Source organism: Sorex fumeus, unplaced genomic scaffold (genome assembly GCF_029834395.1).
Source record: "Sorex fumeus unplaced genomic scaffold, SorFum_2.1 ptg000148l, whole genome shotgun sequence".
Lineage (NCBI taxonomy): Eukaryota > Metazoa > Chordata > Mammalia > Eulipotyphla > Soricidae > Sorex > Sorex fumeus.
Window position 1 is genome coordinate 810,994 of NW_026606205.1, and position 27,040 is coordinate 838,033.

A 27,040-nucleotide genomic window follows, 5' to 3' on the forward strand; every position below is an offset into this window, starting at 1 on the left:
AGGGTGGGGGATGCGGAAGATGTGTTCGAGTTACCTTTTTTTTTAACACCTGAGCTATTTATTTATTATTCATCCACGCTTAATTCATTTGCGGTACCTGGATGGAGCCCAGGCCTCCGGCGTGGGATGGGGGTCATCTACCACTCAGTTCCGGTGCTTTGTAAGATGCTCAAAGAAAGCTCATATAGGGCTGGAGAGATAGCACAGCGGGAAGGGTGTTTGCCTTGCACGCGGCCGACTCAGGTTCGATTCCCAGCATCCTATATGGTCCCCTGAGCACCGCCAGGAGTAACTCCTGAGTGCAGAACCAGGAGTAACCCCTGTGCATCGCCGGGTGTGATCCAAAAAGAAGAAAGAAAGCAAGCAAGCTCAAATAAAGCTCTTCTCTGGCTACTCAGCAGACGCATGGACTCAATGTGGCAGAGACTAGAAGGGCGCGAAACTCAAGAATGAACAAAGGGGGCTGGAGCAATAGTACAATGGGGAGGGCATTTGCCTTGCACGTGCCCGACCTGGGTTCGAATCCCATATGGTCCTCCAAGCACTACCAGGAATAATTCCTGAGTGCAAAGCCAGGAGTAACCCTTGTGCATTGCCAGGTGTGACCCAAAAAGCAAAAAAAAAAAAAGAATGAATAAGGGTCAGGATGAAGAGGCTCTTGCAGAGAGGAACCAAGGGAAGGGAGACTGGTGCGGTGCAGAGCTGGAGGCAGGAGAGGAGAGTCCCTGCAAGCGAGATAGAACCAAATCTAAGGAGCAAACCACACGCAGACCGGAAGTTTGCGAAATCAGGTAGATTCTAAAGCTGATTAAGGGGGGGGGGGGGCGGAAAACCCCAAAAACAATAGGACTCATGGATATGGGGAATGGGTGAAGGAAAAGGAAAAACATCAAGCTGTCTCAATGGTCTTCATGCTTTCTGGCTGGACACAGACACGCAGACATGCAGACACACACACACACACACACACACACACACACATCGTTTTGGGCAGTGCTGGGAAATCGACCTCAGACTTCACAGCAACAGGCCAAGCACTCACATTTGTACTTGCTGACCTCTGTCAGCACCACACCCCCGCTGCCACCTGATATTTTTGTTTTAAGCAACAAGCAATGTGCTTTTGCAAACAGACAGAGCTTGGGGTGGGTGGGGGTGGGGCACTCCTTATTCTGTGCCCACAAAGCTGGGAATCAAACCCAGGCAGCAGGTGCTTATCCCAGGTGATTCTTCTTGGACTCCCTACTACTACTTGCAAAATTCCATTTGGCTCTTGAGCCAGATGGGGCAGTGCTCAGGGCAGGACCTGGGGTCTGAATATACAGTGCAGAGATAGAACTGGCATAGAATTACAAAGCCGAATGCTAAAATCCCATGTATTATCTCTTGGCCCCCAGAATTCTTTCTTTTTTTTTTTTTAAATTTTGGGGCTACACCTGGTGGTGCTCCGGGTTTACTCCTGATCATTCCTGGTGGGACTCGGGAGACCCCACTGGGTGCAAGGCAAGCACCCCACCGGCTGTCAGATCACTCCAGTCCCTGAACTCTACTTTGTGATGGATTTTTTATTTTTTATTTTTTTTGCTTTTTGGGTCACACCCAGCTATGCTCAGGGGGTTACTCCTGGCTCATGCACTCAGGAATCACTCCTGATGGTGCTCGGGGGACCATATGGGATGCTGGGAATCAAACCTGTATCGGCCATGTTGGCTGCATGCAAGGCAAACGCCCTACCCGCTGTGCTATCGCTCCAGCCCTGCGATGGCTATTTAAGGCAGAAAGTTGCCATCAATTTGCTGCTTCGATAAAACTGAGTTGCTGCCTTTGAACTTTACCTTCAGGGTATCCTGTGAGGTTTGTACTGCCCTGGAGACAAAGCCATGGTGCCTGTTGTTCTACTTTTCATTTTTATTACTTTTTTTTTTAATGTTTTTAGTTTTGATTTGGGGTCACATACGACAACGCTCGGGGTGTGTGGTGGGGGGTAACTCCTAGCTCCGCCCTCAGGATTTACTCCTGGTGATCTTGGGAGATCAAATGGGATGCCGGGAATTGAACCTGGGTCAGGTGCGTGCAAGGCATCCACCTCACCTCTTACCCACTGTACCATCTCTCCAGCCCCTGCAGTTATTTTTTTAATTGAATCACCATGAGATACAGTTACAAAACTCTCACATTTGAGTTTCAGTCATACAATGATCAAATACCCATCCCTCCACCAGTGCACATTCTCCACCACCAATGTCCCCAGTATTGCCACCGCCCCCTTTCCATCCCTCCTCCTGCCTCTACGGCAAACAATTTTCCCCATCCTCTCTCTCAACTTTTGGGCATTATGGTTTGTAACACAGATACTGAGAGGTCATCACATTGGGTCCTTTATCTGCTTTCAGCACACATCTCCCATCCTGAGCAATCCCTCCAACCATCATTGACTTAGTGATCCCCAGGCTGGGAGAAGTTTGGGGAGAGAGACTCCTTGGGGTGGACAATCTCCAGCACATTCATTTTAGAGACAGTTGAAGCGACTGGCCACGGGAACTCTGGAAGCTGACTCCTTCCAAGCTCTACCTAGAAAGTTCTACCACGCACCCCAGAAAGAAGAAGAAGAAGAAGAAGGAGGAGGAGGAGGGGGAGGGGAGGAGGAGGGGGAGGAGGAGGAGGAGGGGGAAGAAGAGGAGGAGGGGGAGGAGGAGGAGGAGGAGAAGAAGGAGAAGGAGAAGGAGAAGAAGGAGAAGGAGAAGGAGAAGAAGAAGAAGAAGAAGAAGAAGAAGAAGAAGAAGAAGAAGAAGAAGAAGAAGAAGAAGAAGAAGGAGGAGGAGGAGGAAGAGGAGGAGGAGGAGGAGGAGGAGGAGGAGGAAAGAAAAAAAAAGGGCAGCGGGAAGACTTGAGCAGAGACAGAAGAATCTAGAATCAAAGATTTTGTTCAAGAGGTTTGACAGGAAAGGCCTATCGGTCATGACGTGAGGTCAAAACCGTGGAAGACAGAGAAGTTCTGTCACATCTGTGTCGTGGAGCAAAGCAGGAGGGCAGAACAGGACAATGGTCGTGCCACAGAGCTTACCTCAGAGAGGCGGAAAGACCCCTTTCTCCTGAGCCTAGAGGGCAAGGCGGTGGGGTGGGAACACACAGCACCCTAGCCCGAGCCTGCTGCCTTCTCCCTTCTGAAAGGCTAGCAACATCGGAAATGGACAATCCCCCATGGGGCTTGGGTCTGTCTCTGTCTTAAAAAGTTGGAATTAGGGGCTGGAGCAATAGCACAGCGGGTAGGGCGTTTGCCTTGCACTCGGCCAACCCGGGTTCGATTCCCAGCACCGCCAGGAGTGATTCCTGAGTGCAGAGCCAAGAGTAACCCCTGTGCATCGCCAGGTGTGACCCAAAAAGAAAATAAAAAGCTGGAATTAGACTGGCAGTGAGAGATAGTACAAAGGTGAAGGTGCTTCCCTAGCTCATGAGTGGTTCAAACCCCAACACTAGTGCTAGGATAATCCAGTGGGGAGGGCGCTTTGCCTCACGCGCGGCTGACCCGGGTTCGGTCCCTGGCATCCCATATGGTCCCCTGAGTACTGCCAGGAGTGATCCCTGAGCACTGTTGGTTGTGTCTGGCCCCCAAACCAAAACCCAGCATTGCATATGTTTCCCACACCTGTCCCTGCATCACCAATCATGGCCCCCAAGCATAGAACAACACCTCCTCGTACCCTGCTCCCCTTCCCCCCCCCCCCCATTTAAGATAACATAGGAATAGTCGAGAGGGTCCTGGCTTTAGAGTTAAAACGGCTCAGGCAATTTCTGAGCATCACTGTTTGAACAAGCTATTCCTGTTGGGGCAACAGACAGAAGCTTCCAGACAAACGTGGCACCATCCATCTTGTGGGATTTGCAGGGGAAAAAAAAAGAAAAAAACAAGCATCAAGCACTTTAACTGCAAAGGCTGGGAACATATTAAAACAAACTGATTATACCGAATGACAGGCACCGCTCCTCTGGATTGTAAAGACACGATCTGAGATTCCAACGTTTCTGTCTTTGATACTTATTTCTAAGAATTTGGAGAAATGCAGGTGTGGAGAGATGAGATCCAGCACAGTGGGTAGGGCGCTCGCATGACATGCAGCCATCCCAGTTTGATTTCAGGTACCACATAGGGTTCCCGGAGCACAGAGCTGGGAGTACCTCAGGTATGGCTCCAAAGTGCCACTGTCCCCAGATACATAGATGACCCCAAGGCAAAGTGCTGTAAAACAGAAATTATGGGGCTGGAGAGATAGCACAGTGGGGAGGGCGTTTGCCTTGCACGCGGCTGACCTGGGTTCAATTCCCAGCATCCCATATGGTCCCCATATGGAGACCTCTCCTCTTTATTTTTTATTCTATTTTATTTGTGGGCTGGAGCAATAGCACAGTGGGTAGGGCATTTGCCCTGCATGTGGACGACCCGGGTTCGATTCCTCCGTCCCTCTCGGAGAGCCCGGCAAGCTACCGAGAGTATCCCGCCCGCACGGCAGAGCCTGGCAAGCTCCCCGTGGCGTATTTGATATGCCAAACAAGTCTCACTTCGTGTTCCTGGAGCAAGCAGATGCCATTGGGCTACACTAGCACGCGACAGGGACGAATGGAGACATTACTGGTGCCCGCTTGAGCAAACTGATGAACAACGGGACGGACAGTGTTCCAGTGCTATTTTATTTATTTTTGTGTGGGGGGGCACACTGGCAGTGCTCAGGGGTCACTCCTGGCAGTGCTTGGGGGGACCATGTGGGGCCAGGGATAAAACTGGGTCATTTGCATACAAGACAAGCCCCTAACTCCGGTACTGTACTCAGTCCCTCCCTTCTCCTGAGTCATCTCTTTCCCTTTGCTTCCAACCCTCTTAAGCCCTGCTGGAACAGGAAGCTATTTGGGAACTTCCTTTATGATCTTCTGGGCTAACTTCCTTATTCTTTTCTTTTCAATAATAACAGTAATTAGCACTAATACCAGAAATTAACATTTAAGAAGTACGCTGTGTCATGCATTAATCCACTTAATCCTCATTAGGACCTTGAGGATATTACAACTACTCAATACTGCCTTCACCTTAGAAGAAAGCAAACAGAACAGGCATGGAACCAGGCTGCGCTGGTAAGCTGGGGACCAGAGAAGCTGGTTTGAAGTGTGGGTCTCAACTCTAAGTCCCTGAGCACAACAGCAACTGTTTTATTCCATGATAGTTCAGGTAACATGGTTACAGTAGCGGTGAAGTTTGCAGTACTGATGTACAAAGTTACTGCATATCACAGCCAGAAAAAATTGCCTGTGACCTTCCACTGGCTCCTATTGTCACCTCTGGTCTTTATCCTCTTTCCCATAATAATGACCTTTCTTTTGCTTTGCAGTGTGTGTGTGTGTGTGTGTGTGTGTGTGCGCGCGCGCACGCGCACGCTACATATGTCTTTTTTGGCGGGAGGGTGTTTGGGTGATGCTTAGGGTTACTCCTGGCTCTCCACTCAGGAATTACTCCTGTCGGTACTCAGGGGACCACATGGGATGCTGGGGCTTGAACCTGGGTCAGCCACCTGCAAGGCAAACACCCTCCCCATTGGACTACCACTCCGGCCCCTGTATGTTTCCTTCTTTGCCCAGTTATGGGGGCTGCTCCTGCCTCTGTGCGTGGAGGGGTCACTCCTGGTAGTACTTGGGGGAACACACAGTACCAGGGATGGAACTGCAGTCAGCGCTGTGGTCTCTCTCCGGCCCTGCGACCTCACTTTCAAACACAAAAGACTCAGCTTACCCTCTAGGTAAGCTTTCTGCAGCCACTCTCCTGGAGTCAGGGTGTACATCAGCACCCCCGTTTTGTGCCTATCCACTTCTGAGCCGGCAGCAGTGTGCTAACTAACCACAGCCACAGCCCAGTTCAGCCCTAGAACCTCTCCCGGCTCTCTCGCGAGACTGGGTTTTGTGGGATCTTCAGAGAGAAGTGACGAAAATGCCTCTCCATGTCAAAATTCATGCCTAGAACAGAGGACTGGATAAAGAAACCATGGCACGTCTACACAGTGGAATCTACACAACACAGCCGCCAGGAAAAATGAAGTCATGACATCTGCTTATAAACGGATGGACCCGGGGAGCAGCGTGCTGAGTGAAATGAGTCAGAAGAGAGAGACAGGCAGAGAATGACTGTACTCATCTGTGGGATATAAAGAAGCGTCATATGAGACTAATACCCAGGGACAGTAAAAACAAGGGCCTGGAAAACTGGTCCATGGTTTAAAACGCTTGTCCCAAGTAGCAGAGTCTGGCAAACTCCCCGTGGCGTACCCAATATGTCAAATACCAGTAACAATGATGGGTCTCATTCTCCTAAAGAGCCCTGAATATAATCTCAGGGCTAGGATGAAGGAGACGTTACTGGGGCCTGCTCGAGGCAATCGATGAATAACAGGATGGTCGTGATTCGTGATCCGTCCCAAGTAGCAGGGCAGGGGGAAGGCAGCTGGGACAGGAGGGATGAGCAAGACAATGACAGCTGGAAATGATCACTCTGGATAAGAACTGAGTGCTGAGAATAACTAAAGTAAATGGCTGGGGACTGGAGTGATAGCACAGCGGGCAGGGCATTTGCCTTGCATGCGACTGACCCGGGTTCGATTCCCAGCATCTCATATGGTCCCCCAAGCACTGCCAGGAGTAATTCCTGAGTGCAGAGCCAGGAGGAACCCCTGAGCATCGCCGGGTGTGACCCAATGAGAGAAAAAATAAAAAAGAAAAAGGGGGGAAAATCATGCCTACAGCTGGAGAGATAAAGGGATGGGGGCAGAATCTTCTCCATCCCTCTAAAGGTTATAGGCTAATTACTAACAAGATTAAGTACCAGATTATGGGGTCTGGAATTTATAGTTTAATGAGATGATGGGCAAAAACCCCAGTTTCACCTGATTTATCTCTTTGGGGTGTTGGAATTTTTCTAGACTATGGAATGTTACCACAGATAATGGGCATTTTGCTCTGGGCAACATAGAAAGGTCACTTTCAGGAGCAAACAGCTGTCTGTTCTGTTAAATTTCCCCAAGAATATGGGCTGCAGAGAGAGTATAGGGGTTCAGGAGACTGCCCCTGCACCCCCAGTACCACATATGGCCCCTCAGGAGTGAACCCTGAGCACAGAACCAAGAGTACATACAGCCCCTCTGGAGCGATAGCACAGCGGGTAGGGCGTTTGCCTCGCACGTGGCCGGCCTGGGTTCGATTCCCAGCATCCCATATGGTTCCCCGAGCACCGCCAGGAGTAATTCCTGAGTGCATGAGCCAGGAGTAACCCCTGTGCATCGCAGGGTGTGACCCAAAAAGGGGGAAAAAAAAAAAGAGTACAGCCCCTGAGCAAAGTCAGGCGTGGCCCCTCACCAAAAAATATTCCCCAGGAATCACATACTAGCAGGCTGAAGAGAGTACAGCGAGTAGGGGGCTTGTCTTGCCTGCAGCTGACCAGGGTTCAATCCCTAGCACCCCAACAGGTCCCTGGGGCTACTATGGGGGGGGATCCCTGAGCACTGAGCCAGAAGTAAGCCCTGAGCACTCCTGAATATAATAAAATATAATAGAACCTCTTTTAGAACGTGGCTTATTTGCAGTTTATTTTTATTAAACGGAAGCTAGAGCAACAGTACAGCCGGTAGGGGGGGCTTGCCTTGCACGTGGCTGACCCAGGTTCAATGCCCGGAACCCCATATGGTCCCCCAAACGCCACCAGGAGTGATTCCTGAGTGCAGACCCAGGAGCAACTCCTGAGCATCTCTGGCTGTGGCCCCCCCCCAAAAAAAAACCCTAACTTTTTTTTTTTGCTTTATTGGGTTGCACCTGGCGATGCTCAGGGGTTACTCCTGGTTCATGCACTCAGGAATTAATCCTGCTGGTGCTTGGGGGACCATATGGGATGCTGGGAATCAAACCCGGGTTGGCTGCGTGCAAGGCAAACGCCCTCCCCGCTACTGCTCCAGCCCCACCCTAAACATTTTTTTTTTACTGAATGTTTTAATAGACTCATCTTACTTTTTTTTTTCTCCCAAAAGAAAGTAGTCACTCATTTTCTACCCCAGTTCTCTCACCTAAGTGGACACACCCTGGGCTAAAGAATTCTTTTTTTTTTTTTTTTTATCATTTTTTTTATTAGTGAAACACCATGAAGTACACTTATAGACTTATAAATTTTTGTGCTTGGGTTTCAGTTATACAATGATCAAGTACCCATCCCTCCACCAGTGCCCATCCTCCCCCACCACGGGTCCTAGCATCCCTCCCCCCCCATCCCCCCCCCCCATGGGCCAAAGAATTCTATCAGGAGCAAGGCACAGCAGCCTTGCCTTGCCTTGCAGGAGGCCAACTCGGGTTCGATTCCCAGCATCCCATATTGGTCCCCCGAGCACCGCCAGGAGTAATTCATGAGTGCATGAGCCAGGAGGAACCCCTGTGCATTGCCGGGTGTGACCCAAAAAGCAAAATAAAACAAAACAAGGGACTGGAGCAATAGCACAGCAGGTAGGGCATTTGCCTTGCATGCGGCCGACCTGAGTTCGATTCCCAGCATCCCATGTGGTCCCCTGAACACCGCCAGGAATAATTCCTGAGTGCAGACCCAGGAATAACCCCTGTGCATTGCCGGGTGTGACCCAAAAAGCAAAACAAAACAAAACAAAAAACCAATAAAGAACTCTATCAATGGAAAAAAAAAAAAAAAGACGTGGAGTTAGGAGCAAATGGAGCTCTGCCTGACTTTTCTTTAAGGTCCAGGGATCTTGGTTACTGATTTCCAGGTAGCCGGAAAAGCACTTCGAATTCTGGGCAGTTGTGGATTTATTCAGAACTGTGCTTTGATTTCTGTTCATGAGATGAGGCCTTGTTGATAGTAAGGGCAAGATGCCAAACACCTCCACCACGACCATCGCAGAGAGCTCGGGGTGAGTCACAGGTGGCATTATTATACGTGCAGTACACAGATTCTTTGTTTTTTCTTTTTGGGTCACACCTGGCAATGCACAGGGGTTCCTCCTGGCTCTGCACTCAGGAATTCCTCCTGGCGGTGGTCGGGGGACCCTACGGGATGCTGGGAATCGAACCCGGGTTGGCCACATGCAAATGCCCTACCTGCTGTGCTGTCGTGCCAGCCCCCACAGATTCTTTTTTTTTTTTGAGGGGGGGCATACCTCAGCTGTGCTCAGCGATCACTTCTGGCACAGGCCAGGGGATTGAACCCGGGCCAACCGTGTGCAAGGCCAACGCCCTCCTGGGTGTATTATCACTCTAGCCCCCCCCCCCCCCCCCACAGATACACAAATTTTTTGAGCTGAAGAAACCTTAGCAATCGCTGAGTCCCAATCTATAATTAGACAGGTAAGGAACTGGGCCCGGGGTCAGGAGCGCCACACTCCAGCAGTGAATCCGGGTCAGTGGATTTCTATTCTGACGTGCTTGCCACATACATGGACTTGGCACTTGGCAGAGGCCCGGGAGGGCATCGCTGGGAACCAGCCTCTCTCCCAGCGGCAGCTGCTCTCACCTCGGTTACCCAATCGCACGCCCACACCCCAGCGAGGGTTCTAGACACAGGCTCCCCCGGGGTTCTACTTGCTTATCTTAGCACTGGAGCATTCCCAGACTTCATCTGAGCACTAAGTTGGGGTGTTCCCGGGTACTTTTCTCTGTTCACAGGATGCTGCTGACTCCTTGTCCCCCCCCACCCCCAACTGTGCCTCCGTTAGAAGGGTTCCTTTCTCAAAGTGACGCCCAGATGAATAAACATTCAACATTTCCCCAACAACGGGGAAACTGGGTCAGGGATAAAAAAAAAAAAACACATCCTAGTAAGCAACAAGCTGTTGTGGTTTTGTGTGTGTGTGTGTGGCAGGGGAGGGGTCACACCGGGCAGTGGGCAGTGGGGGTTGCCCTGGAGTTGCTCAGGAGACCGGGTGAAGGGGAGGGGGAGGGGGGATCAGTTCTTTTCTCATTCTGGGAGTTATCTTTTCACTTTGATCACCTCCTTTGATGTTCTGGAGCTTTTAATTTTTTGTTTGTTTTGGGGACCACTGCAGGTAAGGCTCCAGGGTTACTCAGAGCTCCGAGCTCAGGGATTACTCTTTTTTTTTTTTTTTTTGCTTTTTGGGTCACACCCAGCGATGCACAGGGGTTATTCCTGGCTCATGCACTCAGGAATTACTCCTGGCGGTGCTCGGGGGACCATATGGGATGCTGGGCTGCGTGCAAGGCAAATGCCCTACCCGCTGTGCTATCACTCCAGCCCCTCAGGGATTACTCTTGGTGGGCGGGTTCAGGGGTTCATTTGGGGTGCCAGGGATCAAACCTGGGTCTTCCGTGTGCAAGGGAAGCTTCTTACCTGCTATACTATCTTTCTGGCCCCCGCAGTTTTCCACTGTGATGAACTCCCATGTGTCCCTGATCACAGAGGCAGGAAAATTGATCGAGTTCATCACACATCAGCATCCCCCGAAGTATTCGGAGGTTTGGTGGGGCGTCAGGGTTGTCAGAAGCATTAAAGAGCATCTAGTTTTGCTTGCTCTCAAACCTGTGATGTCCCATTGAACACACCTGTCTCCTTGCTTGGCTTATTTTCCTTCTGGAAATGTCTGTTCTCTCTTGAACACATTTATTTAAACACATTTCCCGTCTTTTCTCTCCTCTCACCTTTTTTTTTTCTCTTTGGGGGTCACACCCGGCGATGCTCAGGGGTTACTCCTGGCTTTGCACGCAGGAATCACTCCTGGCGGTGCTCAGGGGACCATATGGGATGCTGGGAATCGAACCCGGATTGGCTGCGTGCTAGGCAAACGCCCTACCCTCTGTGCTATCTCACCAGCCCCTCCTCTCATTTTTTTTTTTTGTGTGTGGGGAGCCCACACCTGGAGGTGCTCAGGGATTACTTCTGGTGGGAATCAGGGAACCAACTGGGGTGCTGAGGATCGAACCTGGGCCGGGTGCATGCAAAGCAAGTACCTGACCCTCTGTGCTATCTCTGGAGCCCTTTCTCGCATTGTTCTAATGCAAGTTCTGTTCAATTAAAAACTACCTTGCTTTTTAAAAAAAAAAGCTACTTTAATAAAAAAATTAAATAAAAATTTAATTTAAAAATTTTAATTAAAAATAAACAATTATTTTTATTTTTAATAAAAAAGACACATCGTTCAATATTTTAAGTCAGGGCTTCCTAGCTTTGATTTCCACCTGTAATGAATCCTTTCCACTTGTCCGAGGTCTGTGTAGCAGAGCCTGACACGGCACAGTTCCAGCTGGCTCGCAGACAGAAGTTTTATATTTATGGACGGTAACCCAGAGTGGAATCCAAACCCGTCCGAGTTTAGAATTGCTATCACACTAGAAATTGGAAACCTCAAGAGCTAGAGAGAATTCATTTACCTCGCCGACAGTGCAAGTCTTTCTTCTCTTAAATTTTATTATTATTTTTCCAGTTTTGCTTTTTAAAAAGAGTGAAGTAGAATTGTTTTATTGATTTTTTTTTTTTTTTTGGCGTTTTGGGCTACACCTGGGACTGCTCCGGGGTTCCTCCTGGCTCTGCACTCAGGAATTACTCCTGGTGGTGCTCAGGGGACGTTATGGGATGCCAGGGATCGAACCCAGGTCAGCCGTGTTTAAGGCAAACTTCCAACCGGATGTACTATTGCTCTGGCCCCCCAAGAATTATTTTAAAGAAATTTACTTAGAGGAACACAAGGGGGAGAGAAAGACAGAGAGATTTATGTTCAAGAGAGAATATGAACTTCTCCAGAAGGGCAAAAGGCCAGACGTAGGACAATCTCCTAGGTGGAGAAAGAATCTCTTACTTTTTTTTTTTCTTTTTGGGTCACACCTGGCGATGCACTGAGGTTACTCCTGGCTCTACACTCAGGAATTACCCCTGGCGGTGCTCAGGGGACCATATGGGATGCTGGGAATCGAACCCGGACGGCTGTGTGCAAAGCCCTACCCGTTGTGCTATCGCTCCAGCCCCGAGTCTCTTACTTCTAATAACATATTCATATCTACAGGCATCAGAACTTAAGCCCCTCCCCCGATTTGCATAAAATAAAAGCATCTGAATCCTCTACTTTTTTTTTAAATAGCAAAATCTTTAATTGCCTGCAAAATGACTATCTTCCCTTTTATAATTTTATGTAACAGATATGACCATATAAGCTTCCCGTATGAAAATGCCATAGCAACAAGAATACTTGGTACTGAAAAGCATCTATAACTGACAAAGCGTTTTTATTTTTAATTTAAACTAGTCTACAGCTTGAGCGAGGCATTTATATAGTCTGCTTGGTGAGTGAAGAAGAAAACCTGGGCAGGAGCCATCGGGCTGCCGGCAGGGCTCTTGCCTTTACACACGGCAGACCTGAGTTCAAGCCCCGGCACCTCACAGGGTTTCCTGATCCCCGCCAGGAGTGATCCCTGAGTGCAGAGCCAGGAGTAAGTTCTGGGCACAGCTGGGTGTGGCCCCCAAACCAACAGAGAGGGGGGCCGGAGCGACAGGACAGCGGGGAGGGCGTTTGCCTTGCATGTGGCCGACCTGACTTGATTCGAGCTAGAGAGACAGTACAGTGGGCAGGGAGCTTGCCTTGCACATGGCTGGCCCAGGTTCAATCCCTGGCATCCCATATGGTCCCCCCGGGCACCACCAGGAATAATTCCCGAGTGCAGAACTAGTCCCTGAGCCCTGATCATCGCCAGGTATAGCCCTAAAACAAGCAACCCTCCCCCCGCAACCTAAATGAGATCAGGTTGATTGATCTTCCAGGTTTAATGAAATACTGACATTTCTGTTAGCGGCGTCTAGAGACAGCAATTATTGTATATGTGGTTCTTTGACGTCTTCATTTAAGGTCTCCAGAGTTTCACAACCATTACATACCTTCAGAGTCACTGACTGAATAGGGAGGAATTGCAATCTTTTCTTTTTTTTTTTTTTTTGTTTTCTTTTTGGGTCACAACCGGCAATGCACAGGGGTTACTCCTGGCTCTGCACTCAGGAATTACTCCTGGCAGTGCTCAGGGGACCATATGGGATGCTGGGAATTGAACCCGGGTTGGCCGCGTGCAAGGAAAACGCCCTACCCGCTGTGCTATCCCTCCAGCCCCAGGAATTGCAATCTTAAAAGCAAAAGGACATTTTCGTTCATTTCGTTGGTTATTTTTTTGGTTTGTTTTTTGTTTTTTTGGGTCACACCCGACGATGCACACGGGTTACTCCTGGTTCGGCACTCAGGAATCACTCCTGGCAGTGCTTGGGGAACCATCTGGGATGCTGGGAATTGAACCTGGGTTGGCCTCATGCAAGGCAAATACCCTCCCTGCTGTGCTATCACTCCAGCCCTCATTTGGTTTTAGAGCTGGGACTGAACCCAGTCACACAAGAGTCAGGTCCTTTATTCCCGAACCACTCCCCCTGCCAAATGACATTAAATTTTTTTTTGGAGGGGAGGGGGCATGCCAGGGAGGTGCTACTCATGACACAGTCTGGGGACCAAGTGTGGTGCCCGGGGATTGAACTGGGGGTCAGCTGCATGCAGTAGCACCTTAATCCTAGTGCTCTCTTGTCCCCATCAATGCAAGTCTGTGTGTGTGTGTGTGTGTGTGTGTGTTTTGGTTTGTTCTCCTTGCCACTTTTCATTTTGAAAACAGGTAAAACAAAGATATGGACAATACTTCTGGCACCACGCAAACGATAGATAAGCTTTGCGTGTCTCTAGGAAGCTATTAGTCACCCAGGGAATCCCAAGTGGGCCATAACTATCCTGGCCCTCCATCAGCTGGGAAAATGTCAACATAATACACACATACTCCAACCCCAGCTAGGAAAATGTCAAATTCACACACACACACACGCACGTACACACACACACATTCTTGATCAGCTGGCGAAATGCCAAAACACCGCAGAAATGCATCTACGACACCCACCACACGCCTACTAAAGGCTGCTTTGAGGACAGTTTGCTTACGACAGCTGCAACCAGGGCACCTCTTCTTTGTTGAGGTGACAAGTCACGACATATTCACAGTTGTAGGAAACGAGAGGCTCCCCAGGCGAGGAATGCTGTTACTCAAGGTGGCTGGCGGAGGCGAGGCAGGGTCAGGGAAGGGAGAATGTTGGCTTTGCCTTGCGAGAGATCCCGGGCACCATGAAAAACAAAAAGGGGGGCGCAGGGGGACCCACTTTGGCTGTGGCCCACCCTGGCTCACTCCCAGCATGCCTCACGCACCAGCACTGCTGGAAAGACCCCAGCACAGAGGCTGGGGGAGCCCCTGAACCCCATAGGGTATGGCCCCAAACAATCAAACAGACAAAGCCGTTGGTGCAAGGCAGAAAAGGCAAGATGGATCAATGAGGCCAACAACTTTATGGAAAAAAAATTTTTGTATTTAACCTCGGAGAGCCCGGCAAGCTACCGAGAGTATTCGATATGCCAGACACAGTAACAACAAAGTCTCCAATGGAGACGTTACTGGGCCCGCTCGAGCAAATCGATGATCAACGGGAGGGCCTTTACTTTACTTACTTTGTATTTAACCTCATCGAAACGTGGGAAGCTGGGGCCAGAGTGATAGCACAACGGGGAGGGCACTTGCCTTGCACTCGGTCGACCCGGGTTCGATACCCGGCATTCCATAGGGTCCCCCGAGCACCGCCAGGAGTGATTCCTGAGTACAGAATCAGGAGTAACCCCTAAGCATTGCCGAGTGTGACCCGAAAAGCCAAAAAAAAAAAATCCTTAAAAACTAAAAGTGTGAAGCAGATGGTATAATGATGTTGATAGTTCTCATGAAGACGATAATGCTAGAGTACTATCACTGGTAGGAAGATTTCATGGTGACTCACTAATAGTCATATTGAGGAATAACAAGGCATGTTACCAAATGGGGAAAATTAAGTCAGAAAGAATCAACATTTTTTTTTAATTTCAAACTCCCAGGAGACAATAAAAAACATAAATACTATTTATAAAATACATAAATACTATCAGGACATTCAGTCTTTGTTTTTTTTTTTCTTTTTGGGTCACATCCGGCGGTGCTCTGGGGTTACTCCTGGCTCTGCACTCAGGAAATTACCCCTGGTGGTGCTTGGGGGACCATATGGGATGCTGTGAACTGAACCCGGGTTGGCCGGGTTTTGCAAGGCAAAAACACCCTCCCCGCTCCAGCCCCGACATTCAGCTTTATTAGACAGAGGTTTCCCCATTAGAAAGTAGAATAGACTATTTGGTAAAACTTAGTGGGTTCCTTTGGGGATGGACATTATATTACTTTCTATGGGAAAACATTTTTTTTCCATGTGGCTGTGCTCAGGGCTTACTCCTGACTCAGTGCTCATTCCTGGCAGTGATCACAGGGGGGCTGGAATCAGGGCCGGCTCTGTGCAAGGCAAGCGCCTTAACCTCTGTATTCTCTCTTTAATGCTGGGGGGGGGGGGATTGAGCATTCTTAGTCCCTCAACAATCAATCTGCGGGGGGTGGGGAGAGGGGACGATGGGAGGGAACCTGGGGACATTGGAGCTGGGAAGTGTAACTAGTGGAGAGATGGGTGTTGGGACACTGCATGACTGAAACCCCATCATGAACAGCTTTGTAAGGGTCTATCTCACAGTGATTCAATTAAAAAAAATTAAAAATTAAAAAGAAAATCTAGCTACATTAAAAAAAAAAACACAACAATCCTGGCTCTGCACTCAGGAATTATTCCTGGTGGTGCTTGGGGGACCATATGGGATGCCAGGAATTGAACCCAGGTCGGCCGCATGCAAGGCAAATGCCCTACCCGCTGTGCTATTGCTCCGGCCCCAAGAAACGTCTTTTTTGGTTTGGGTTTTATGGCTCAGGTTCAGGGATTTCGCTTTGGTCGGCGGCGTGGAAAGCAAGGGTCTTCCCCCCTTTGTCCTATCTTTCAGGCCCTGGAGGGCTTGTTGAATCTCATTCCATAGGTCTGGGGTTCCTCCTGGCTCCGCACTCAGGAACCACTCCTGGCGGTGCTCTGGGGACCATGTGGGATGGCAGAAATGGAACCTGGGCCAGCCGTGTGCAAGGCGAAGGCCCTCCCCGCTGTCCTGTCGCTTGGGGCCCAGACCTTGGCTTTTTAAATGTCCCCCAGAGACACAGTGCGCTGGTCCCAAGATCATACTTGGAATCTCCTTGGGGAGAAAGTTGATGAAGAGCCACAGAGCGTCAGAGAGAGAGAGAGAGCAATTACTTAAAGCTACCTTGGGGATCAGAGAGGAAACTCGACAGGCTGAGTGCTTGCTTTGCAGGGGGGAGGTGGGGGGAAGCCTAGGTTCTATCGCCAGCACTGCACATCTGAGTCCCACCAGTATGGCCTCAAACCATAATGTAAGTAAATACATTTATTATACATTTGGGCTGGAGCAACAGGACAATAGCTTTGCCCGTGGCTCACCCGCCATCACCTATGGTCCCTCGAGCTTGCCAGGAGCAAGCTCTGTGCATAGCCTGGTGTGGCCAAAAACCAAACAAAAATGCAGTAAATAAATAAATAAATAAAACTGGCTTGGGTCAGGTAAGTCAGTGATTACACACTGCGGCTCTGGGCGTGGGCCCCAAAACCAAAACACTGTAGCACTGTCCTCCCTGTTCATGGATTTGCTCAAGCGGGCACCAGTAACGTCTCACAACAAATTGTGAGACCTCTTGTTACTGTTTTTGGCAGATTGAATACATCACGGGGAGCTTGCCAGGCTAGAAAACAAAACGAAAAATGGGGTGGGGGGTAGGGGGAAACCACCCACACTTTAAAATACCAAATATACTCAAGACTTTTAGAACCGGAAGTGGACTTGAGAATCATTTTGAAACCGCCCGCACTTTTTCGTTTCTGATTTTGGGACACACCCAGCAAGGCTCAGGGTCAATCTCTGGCTCTGCACTCAGGGATGACTCCTGGAGGGTCTAGGGGGTTCTGGGGATTGAACCGGGTCAGATGCATGCAAGGCAGGTGCCCTACCTGCTCTACTATCTCTCCAGTCCCCCAACTCTTTATCTTACAAGAGGAGATTTGGGGGCCTCGCTGGGTGGGAAGTTCTATTGGCTTACTTTGTAGAATTTTAAAAATTTTTTTATTTTATTGAATCACCATGAGATGCAGTGACAAGCTTTCATGTTTGAGTTACAATCACCCAATGATCAAACACCCATCCCCTCCACCAGTGCATATTCCCCATCACCAATGTCCCCAGTAAACCCCCCTTTCCCACCCTCCCCCTGCCTCCAAGGCAGACAAGATTCCCCAAACTCTCTCTCTACTTTTGGGCATCATGGTTTGCAGTACAGATACTGAGAGGTCATCATGTTTGGTCCTTTATCTACTTTCAGCACACATCTCCCATCCTGACCGATTCCTCTCTGTTGGCTTACTTAATGCTATTTAGTTTCTATCCGGTTTAGCTTTCATCTCTTTATTTAAAAAAAAAAAAATGGGTGGGTGGGGCACCAGAGATGCTCAGGGGTTATTCCTGGCAGAGTACTTCTGCACTCAGGAATTACTCCTGGCAGAGCTTGGGGGACCATATGGGAGGCCGGGGATCGAACCTGGGTCGGCTGCATGCAAGGCAAGGGCCCGAGCCGCTGTACTATTGCTCCGGCCCCCTAGTTTTGGTCTCTTTATGCATAGTATTCCAATGCGACCTGAAGCAAGCTTTTGGCTCTGGATAAAGGCTTCTTGCTCTGAAGGGCCAGCTCTGATGGGCTCAAGGGAACTGAGCGAGCAGGACTTCCTGGGCTTTCAATGGCTGCAAACCTCAATGAGGCTAATTTGGAACCTCTGAGGAAAGAATCCCTGCCACCTCCAAGTGCCATTTTTGCTCTGTCTAAGAGCCAAGTCACAGTCGTGGCCAAGTCTCGAGGCAAACACGCCTACTGAGGAGGGTGGCCATCTGCTCCACTTGGCCAACTTTGACTCTGGATGCTGGGCGGTACCTTCTGGAAGGATGGCATCTTCGGTGTGACCACATGGAGGGATGGGGGAGTCCGTGGCCAAGGACATTTCCTGCCTCCACCCCTACAGGTTGCCTCCAACGCCCCCTCGAGCAGTCAAGAGAAGGGACACCTGGGTTAGGTAAAAATGGGTGTGAGCCGAATTACACAACCTTAATAGGCCCTGGTATCCTATCTGCACGGGGAGATAACAGTACAGTTAGTATCTTCTGGAAAGTGAGCAGATTTAGGTGGGAACTCTTTTGTCTAATGCTTAGAAGGTATGGAATGGAACAATCAATCCGAAGTGTCAGTTATCACTACGGGGTGGGGGGGGGGCACGCTACAGGCCTTAGTAAACTCTTGGTTGTTTTTTTTTTCCCCACATGTTTTTTGGCTTTTTTCTATTTTTTTATCTATTTATTTTGGTTTTGGGGGTCACACCCGGCAATGCTCAGGGATTACTCCTGGTTCTGCACTCAGGAATTACTCCTGGCGGTGCTCGAGGGACCATATGGGATGCTGGGAATCGAACCCGGGTCGACCGCGTGCAAGGCAAACGCCCTACCCGCTGTGCTATTTCTCCTAGCCCCAACTGGCTTTTTTTTTTTCCTTTTTGGATCACGCCTGGCGATGCACAGTTACTCCTGGCTCTGCACTCAGGAATTCCTCCTGGCAGTACTCGGGGGACCATATGGGATACTGGGGATCGAACCCGGGTCGGCTACATGGAAGGCAAGTGCCCTTCTGCTGTACTATTGCTCAGGCCCCGTCTGTTTTTTATTTTTTTAAATCAGGATAAGGTTCATGCCCTGTGCTCAGGGGACACGCGGGCCACTCTGGCTGGTGGTGCTGGGATCGAACGCGAGGCCTCATCCATGCTAAGCGCACACTCTACTAACAGAGCTATCTCTTCCCAACCTAAACTCTCGAAGCGCCATTGGACAAAGTGACCGAGACGTTCATTTTTCATTCACTTTAGTCAAGAAACACGTGAGGCAATTCCCGTGGCAAGAAAAGTACAGCAGGGAGCCTGGCTGAAGGGGGGGGGGGATAGGGAGCAACCCTTGGACGGAAGAGGCAATTTGAACCAAGGACTGAAAGAGGAAAAGGTCTCAGGTATAAGTGACAAGTGACGAATACTTGGGCCGGAGCGATAGTACAGCGGGTAGGGTGTTTGCCTTGCACGTGACTGACCCGGGTTCAATCCCCGGCATCCCATATGGTGCCCTGAGCACCACCAGGAGTGATTCCTGAGTGCAGAGCCAGGAGTAACCCCTGGGCATTGCTGGGTGTGACCCCAAACACAAAATAAACACATAAATAAACAAACAAATAAATAAACTTTTGGTTTACAGTTTATGGGCGACACCCAGGGGTCCTGGCTCTGCACACGGGGATCACTGCTGGTGGGGCTGCGGGGGACCACATGTGGTGCTGGGGATCAAACCCAGGTCAGTGGCCCTCCAGCCCAAAGTGGGTGGATTTCTATGGGAACTTCGAGGTACGCTTGCTCGGCTGCCATGGCCGGGACGCGGGGAGGGGACTGAGAAGCTGCTTCTTGGCGTTCTAGTCAAAACAGCTGTGGAGATAAACATGCTGAAGACTTGCAGAAGATTCTGGTCTCCTCAGACATCTCCCGAGACCCCCTCTCACTGCAACCACCAGCCTCCGGGTCACGACTGTCCCTTCTCATCAGTTTCCCTAATTCCTGGCTATGCTGGTTCCTCAGTTCACTGCCCTGCCCGAGGCCTGCCACCCCCCTGAAGGGTAAACCCCTGACCTCTGCTTGCCCGGCTCCAGAATTGACTTCCCTGTCTTATTTTTTCTTTTCGGGTCTTATTTTTTCTTTTCGGGTTACACCTGGCAATGCACAGGGGTTCCTCCTGGCTCTGCACTCAGGAATGACTCCTGGTAGTGCTCGGGGGACCCGATGGGATGCTGGGAATCGAACCCGGGTCGGCTACGTGCAAGGCAAACGCCCACTCCGCTGTGCTCTCGCTCCAGCCAGTCTAACTTTCTACTCCCTCGTCTCCAGCCGCTCGGTCAAGTCCACCTGAGCTACCTACTGGCTCCCCGAATTGATCCTTCCGCAGTTGGCCACTGGAGTCTTGGCAGATGCTTGATCCTTCGGTCTCACCCTCCTTGGCTGCTTCATTCAAAGTCAAAGTTCACGAAAGGCCCAACCTTCAAAACTCATAAAACTCAGTCAGTCTCCGACGGTGGTGACATCTCTCAGCCTTTTTATTGCGGTTCCTTATTGGAGGGCTTATCTCAGGGGCATTCCCTACCCCCGAACAGGCCAGAGGCAGCATCTCCGAGTGCCTGGTTCCCTTACCCACACCACACGGTGCCCTCAGTGTCCCGTGCAGGGTGAAGTGTACTTACTGCCTTGTGGCCTTCGCCCGGAGCAGGTAAAGGATTTGATATTGGAACTGAACGACTGCTGGAATGAATTAGTTCAAGGGGTGAGGTCTGCTAGTAGTACTATCTGCGAGCACCAGGGCTCACAGCAAAATCCCACCAAATGCCTTGTGTTGGGTGGTATGTGTGTGTGCGTGTGTGTGTGTGTGTGCGTGTGTGTATGTATTTGGTCACACTGGGCTATGCTCAGGGTTTAGTCCTGGCTCTGTGCTCAGGGATCATTCCTGGAGATACTTTAGGGGGCCATTTGCACTTCCAGGGAGTGAACTGGGGTTGGACTTCTGCAAGGCAACTGCGTTAACCCCTAGACTATCTTTCAGACCCCAAAGCTGTGTAGTACACACAAGACAGACCCCCTCCTCCCCGAATTCCCCCCATCCCCACCTGGCCCTTCCAAAAAAAAAAAAAAAACTAAGGAGACACAGAAGTTCTCCCAAGACTTTTTTTTTTTTTTTTGCGCCATACCCAGCATGCTCAGTCTTACTTCTGGCTTTGTGCTCAGGGCCTCCTGCTAGGGCTTGAGACTGTACATGGTGGCAGGGATCAAACCCAGGTTGGCCATGTGCAAATCAAGTGCTCTACCCAGGGTAGTTCTCTGCCTCCGAAACCTACATTTTCCTTGAAGTCTTTTTTTTTTTTAGATTTTTGGGTCACACCTGGCAATACACAGGGGTAACTCCTGGCTCATGCACTCACGACTTACTCCTGGCAGTGCTCAGGGGACCATATGGGATGCTAAGAATCGAACCCGGGTCGGCTGCGTGCAAGGCAAATGTCCTCCCTGATGTGCTATCACCCCAGCCCCTTCCTTGAAGTCTTTGAATATTCAAAATTACAACTTCTGACTTAGGATTTTTCACACTACTTTCTTTTTTTTTTAAAAAAAAGTGATGCCAGGGACCAAACTCGGGGTCTCATAGGCAAGTATTTCTCTACCACTGAACCGCTGCCCCAAGTCCTCAAACTACTTACTTGGGATAACCAATGCTTCAACTTGGTGGGTGATGATGCCAAAATTTTAAAAAAGAAAATGGCTTAAACACACTGCCTACAGTAAAGAAAACCAATGTTTCCTGAAATGTCCTTAATTTCCTTTTAGTTTAAATGAAAGCACTATAGCACTGTCCTCCCGTTGCTCATCGACTTGCTCGAGTGGGCACCAGTAACGTCTCCATTGTGAGACTTGTTGTTACTTTTTTGGGCATATCACATACGTCACGGGAAGCAGGCTCTGCCGTGCGGCAGGATACTCCCGGTAGCTTGCCGGGTTCTCTGAGAGGGACGGAGGAATCGAACCCAGGTCGGCTGCATGCAAGGCAAACACCCTTACCCGCTGTGCTATCGCTCCAGCCCCTATACAGAAAAAAATTTGACAAACCCTACAGCAGAGATGTATTAAAAAACAAATATTAGGTCATCAAAGACTAATATCAGAGCAGCACAGATAATTTACACTCTCCTCAAATTAAAAAAAAACTTTTTTTGGTAATATAAAATCTGCAATATTAAAAACACAGACAGATATATGTGTACTGGGTGATGATATCAAGCCTCTCTCTGTCTCTCTCTCCTCTCTCCTCTCTCTCTCTCCCTCCCTCTCCCTCTCCTTTTGGGGACTCTCTAATCTCATTTCCTAAAATCACTATTATTATTTTGTTGCTGTTGTTTTGGGGGCTGGGGGTCAAACCCAAGTTGGCCACGCAAGCACCTTACCCGGGTACTATGGTTCAGCCCCCCCTAAATAAAACTAATTTAAACAAGGAACCAATCTTATTTCTTATCATGAATCCCAGTCAGACTCCAAGCTACAACCGAGGTCAGTCAGCGCACAGAGCTCAAGGAGAGAAACGGTCCCGAGAGAAATGAAGTTACTCTCACTTTATACCAGACGTGGCTGCTAAAATGAACTTGGCCCTTGGGAGATCTGCATTTAGGTGCCTTTAATTCCAATTAACTTTAAATAATTGAGTCAGAAATCATTTTTAGCCGACGGGCCTTCTGGGGATCCGGGTCAGGGTTTCCTATCTGCTCACAGTTCCCTGGGAGAACGGGGGTCAGGAACCAGGAACTGACAAGTTTGGGAGTTCGAGCTACAATCCAGGCAAGTGACAGTATCTTTCCAGGGAGAGTGTAAATTTACTGCAAGAATATACTTTTTTTTTTCCCCAGGTAAGCTTATCAATTTCAGTTTACAGTCACGTATTTAACTTCTTTTTTTTTTTTTTGCTCTTTGGGTCACACCCAGTCATGCTCAGTGGTTACTCCTGGCTCTTCTGCACTAAGAAATTACTCCTGGCGGTGCTCGGGATGCCGGGGATTGAACCCGGGTCGGCCACATGCAAGGCAAACGTGCCCTACCCACTGTGCTATCGCTCCAGCCCCACTTTTTGGGGGGGAGGGGGGAAAATCACACCAGGTAGTGCTCAGGGATCACTCCTGGGTCTGGGCACTGGGGAATCGAAGCCGGGTCAGCCACGAAGTGCAAGGCAAGTGCCCTCCCTGCTATATTATCGCTCCCAATCCTTAACTGCTCCCAACCCTTAACTAACACCTAGAGAAGATTCTTGGATAGCCTGTGGCCAAAAAAAAAAAAAAAAAATCCTGGTTGATTTCAAAAGGAGAAACACAGAGTCATGGAAAGTAACAGAAGGCACAGGGTGTCATGTATGGCGCTCAGCAGTACAAAAATGTCATAGTCAGTCTTTGCTACGGGGCCCACTCATGGTCCTGAGGGAACCAGAGTAAAGCAATGGGACTTCAAGCGGAGAATTTCCTAGTAGTGACCCAGCCCAGGAGAGTCCATCAGGAACACAAAGGCAGTGCCTGATTATGTCAGCACAAAAAAGGACAAATTCCAAGTTCTGATTCCAGTCCCAGCCCTGCCGCCGGGACAGGTCCCCTCTGAAGCTGGAGTTGAGAACAGCAGTTTCCTACCAAACCGAATGAATGTAAACACTCTTAATTACCAATTACACGGGGCAGGAAATGACTGGCTTAAATGCAGGTAGTGGGAGTAGGAAGTTCAAAGCTGGTTGTGGTGCAAACGACCCGAGATGGGGGTGCCGATAAATTTGATTTACACCTGGGTCACACTGCAGAAGTCACACAACCTAGGTCCCACTTCCACCTTGAAAATGTTCCCACTGGGCGTGAGGAGAAGGTAACTTTCATTTTGCGAGGAAGGGAGATCTTCTCGGTCTGCTATGCATGCAGTAGGCAAATTGTTTATTAGTCAAGGCTGTTTAAATATGAATTAATGTTTCGCTCATTACCGAGATCCCGTGAACACCCTTAGGTGATATTATATGTCAGCGGCTGAACAGACTACTGGACGCATCCCAAACTTCTTTAGAGCACTTCAGGCTTTCTCTCACATCTGCCAAATGATCTCAAACATTTTTTTTCCATCCCCACCCTTCCTTCACCCCACCGATCTCAAAATTCTTGCGGTGCCGGAGTGCCAACCTTTTGCCCTTGTCCCAGTCCAGTTTGCTGAATTTCTCTCACCCGACACTGCTGGCTCAAGTCCTACAACCTTCACCAAAAGTTCCCAACGCCTCCAATTTTTATGTATCAGATCCTGACCTCTGAATTCCTAACAGCGATCCTCTGAGTAGGCAGGATGGTTCTCCCGCCACGGCTAAGAAAACGAACACAGAGTTCGCTTGGTTTGCCAGGTGCCCCGGAGTTTTTAAGGAACGACACTCCTTCTGATGGGGCGATGCTGCTGCTTCCTTGTATCACACACACACACACACACACACACACACACACACACACACACACCCCACCCAAGGAATCGGATGCAGTAAAAAAATAAAAAAGCCTATAAAGCAGTTATAACACAGCTTGTTGTGACATAAATTCAGATACACCACATCCTTTGAACCATGAGTAATACACGCTTGGGGTAGCCAGGAGAGTTTTAAAGGTGTGGTCTCGCAGTCCTGCTTCCCAAACTCAGCACTGGAAAGGGTAACCGGGGGTAAATGACAGGCGCGTGGTCCAAGGGGATGGGGAGGTGAGGGGGCGCAGAATAGAGCCTAAGGAGGGAAATACTAGAAACGGGACAGAAACCAGACGAAGGTGTCATCGAAGCTGGCGATGCACTCAATGAAGGCTCGGGGGATGGAAGTATGCAACCTGGGGCTGAGAAGGTCCCCAGGGCTGAAACTGCCAAAGTTTAGGGGACCTCTGTCTACCGGTGAGAAACTGTGTCCGGGTGGATGCGACCCACAGCGGTGCACGCGGACGCGAGCAGGACTCAGAGACAATAAGGGCAGGTGGTGGGGACACAGGTGGACGGTGGCACGGAGAGCCGGGGCGCTAAGTGAGGGGGCCCGACGGGCACGACAGGGGTCGCCGAGAGAGAGGTGACGAGGCTCAAAGGTCACAGCGCCCCCAGACCCGAGGCGACACTGGTCCTCCCCTCCACTGCTGGCTGGTGTGCTCACCTCCGCACCCCGACCGAGCCCTCCCGGGGGGTGGGTGTGCTCCGGGGAGGGGGGAGAGGTCGTGCCCCCCGCTTCCCCGGGGACTCCTGGAGGGGGCGGTGGGAGGCAGGAGGGTCCTTACCGAGGAAGATGGAGATGATGAGTCTCAGCGCCTGTTCTGACGCGCCCAGGGACGTCGACAACTTGTCCAGGTTCAGCTCTTCGGAACCCCACCGCAGCACCCTCGCCAGCTCGGGCACAATTCCCTCGGCCCCCTTGGCTGCGGACGCCATCTTAGCTCCGGGCGCCCCCCCAGGGACCCCCCCCCAGCTCCGCGCGCCCCGAATGTGGGCACAAGGCTGGAGCTTCACCCCCAATTCCGGCCCGGAGCCCGCCCACGGCGTGCGCATTGGCTGCGGGCCCGCCCAGTGGCGCCAGGCCCGCCCGCGATTGGTCGGCGCGGCGAGGGGGCGTGGCCTCGTGCGGCAAGGTAGGCAGGGGGCGGGGCCGAGCGATTGTAAAGGCGAATGTGACTCGGGCCGGGCCCGGAGCGGGGGGCGGGGCCGGGGCCCGGGGGCGGGGCTCGGGGGCGGGGCTCGGGGGCGGGCGCCCGGGCGGCGATTGGCAGATCCTCCCGCCGGCGGCGAGGTGATTGTACAACTCTGTGCTAACTGCTCGGGGGCGGAGCCGGGGAGGGCGAGAGTCCGGCCGGCTGGTGCGCCGCCCTCCCATTGGCTGAGCGGCGAGCAGGCGAGAGTCGGGGCGGGGGGGGGCGCCCGTCACCCGACCGCGAGGTTACTCTCGGTCGCCGGCGCGCTGGGGTTACTGGGGCATGTAACGGGGAGGGCGGGAACCGCGCCGCCGCCTCGAGCGCGCCCCCTAACGGCCACGCCCGGCTGTTCGCGAACCGTTAGACCCGCCTGTCACACCCAAGGGGCTCCCGAGAGAGCCCGGGGAACCCCCCCGACCCCCGCACTGCGCTGCCTCCTGTTTTTTCCAGCACCCAACGCTTCCCTTCCATAGAATTTCCCGTGTCAGAACGAGACCTTCTTCCCTCCAAGAGGTGACGAGGTCTTCAGATATGCCAGTTTAATATTTCTTTATTTTCATTAAAATTTGTAGGATACGGGCTGGAGTGATAGCACAGCGGGGTAGGGCGTTAGCCTTGCACGCGGCCGACCCGAGTTCGATCCCCAGCATCACATAGAGTCCCCTGAGCACTGCCAGGAGTGATTCTTGAGTGCAGGGCCAGGAGGGACCCCTGAGCATCTCCAGGTGTGACCCAAAAAGCAAAAATAATAATTTGTAGGATAGCAGGGGAATGCACTTGCTTTGCACGCAACCAATCCGGGTTCGGATCTCCCCGGCATCCCTGGCATGGGATTCTCCCCGCCCCTAGCCCCACCAGGAGTGATCCCTGAGCACAGAGCCAGGAGTAAATCCCTGATCACCGCCTGGTGTAGCCCACAAACCAAAAAGCAAAAAAGCTACCCGTGTCACGAAGCAATACAGGTTCATGATAAAATAACTACAGAAATAAAACGACCAAAAAAATCTAACCCCCTTCCCATTCTTACTTCCTGTAGGAAACCACTGTTCAGGTTAAATCAGGGATGTAGACCCTCGGGACAGTGTTTGTCTTACAGGTGCGCAACCCTGGGTTTGAGCTCCAGCGTTGAAAAAATAAATAACAAACGGGGTGGGGGGGTTGAAAACGCATTTGATGTGTACCCAGGAACTGAGCTCTGGCAAATACAATGACAACCCCAAAGGCAGGAGTGAGGCTGTGACAGTCACATAATAGCATCAATAGCCTTAATGCTGGTTGATTGCAGTACGAGGGAGTGCTCAGGAGGGTAGGAACGAGACTCTTATAAGAGCAGAACACTGAGTTTCCGGTAAATGACAGGAATTTGCGAGGCGTTCTCGTCCAATTACAGCTTATGCTTTCACAGCCCTTGGCACTTTATAAAGTACTAATGTCCATATGATTGCACGTAATTTGATTGTCGTCGGGCCAGTGAGGTAGCTCAAAGGGCAGAGTACATATGGGAAGTTCCCGTGCCACCCTCACCATCCCGTAGTTGCCTTGAGTATCACGTGATTTCCAAGGAATAGCTCCTCACTATCCTTGGTTGTGGTCCCTCACCTACCTCAAATTTATGTTAAACAAATTAGCATGGCCATAATCTTCCTCTTTTTTTTTT

General features: G+C 50.5%; 1 protein-coding gene across 1 annotated transcript in view; it reads right to left on the minus strand.

Moving 5' to 3' along the window:
• Window positions 1-25,192, minus strand: part of LPCAT3 (lysophosphatidylcholine acyltransferase 3) — a 42,161-nt gene extending 16,969 nt beyond the window's left edge. The window contains exon 1 of the mRNA XM_056106842.1: window positions 24,976-25,192. Within this exon, the coding sequence (XP_055962817.1) occupies window positions 24,976-25,126 (151 nt within the window). The 5' untranslated portion in view covers window positions 25,127-25,192. The remainder of the gene's footprint in view (window positions 1-24,975) is intronic.
• Between the last annotated feature and the right edge of the window lie 1,848 nt (window positions 25,193-27,040).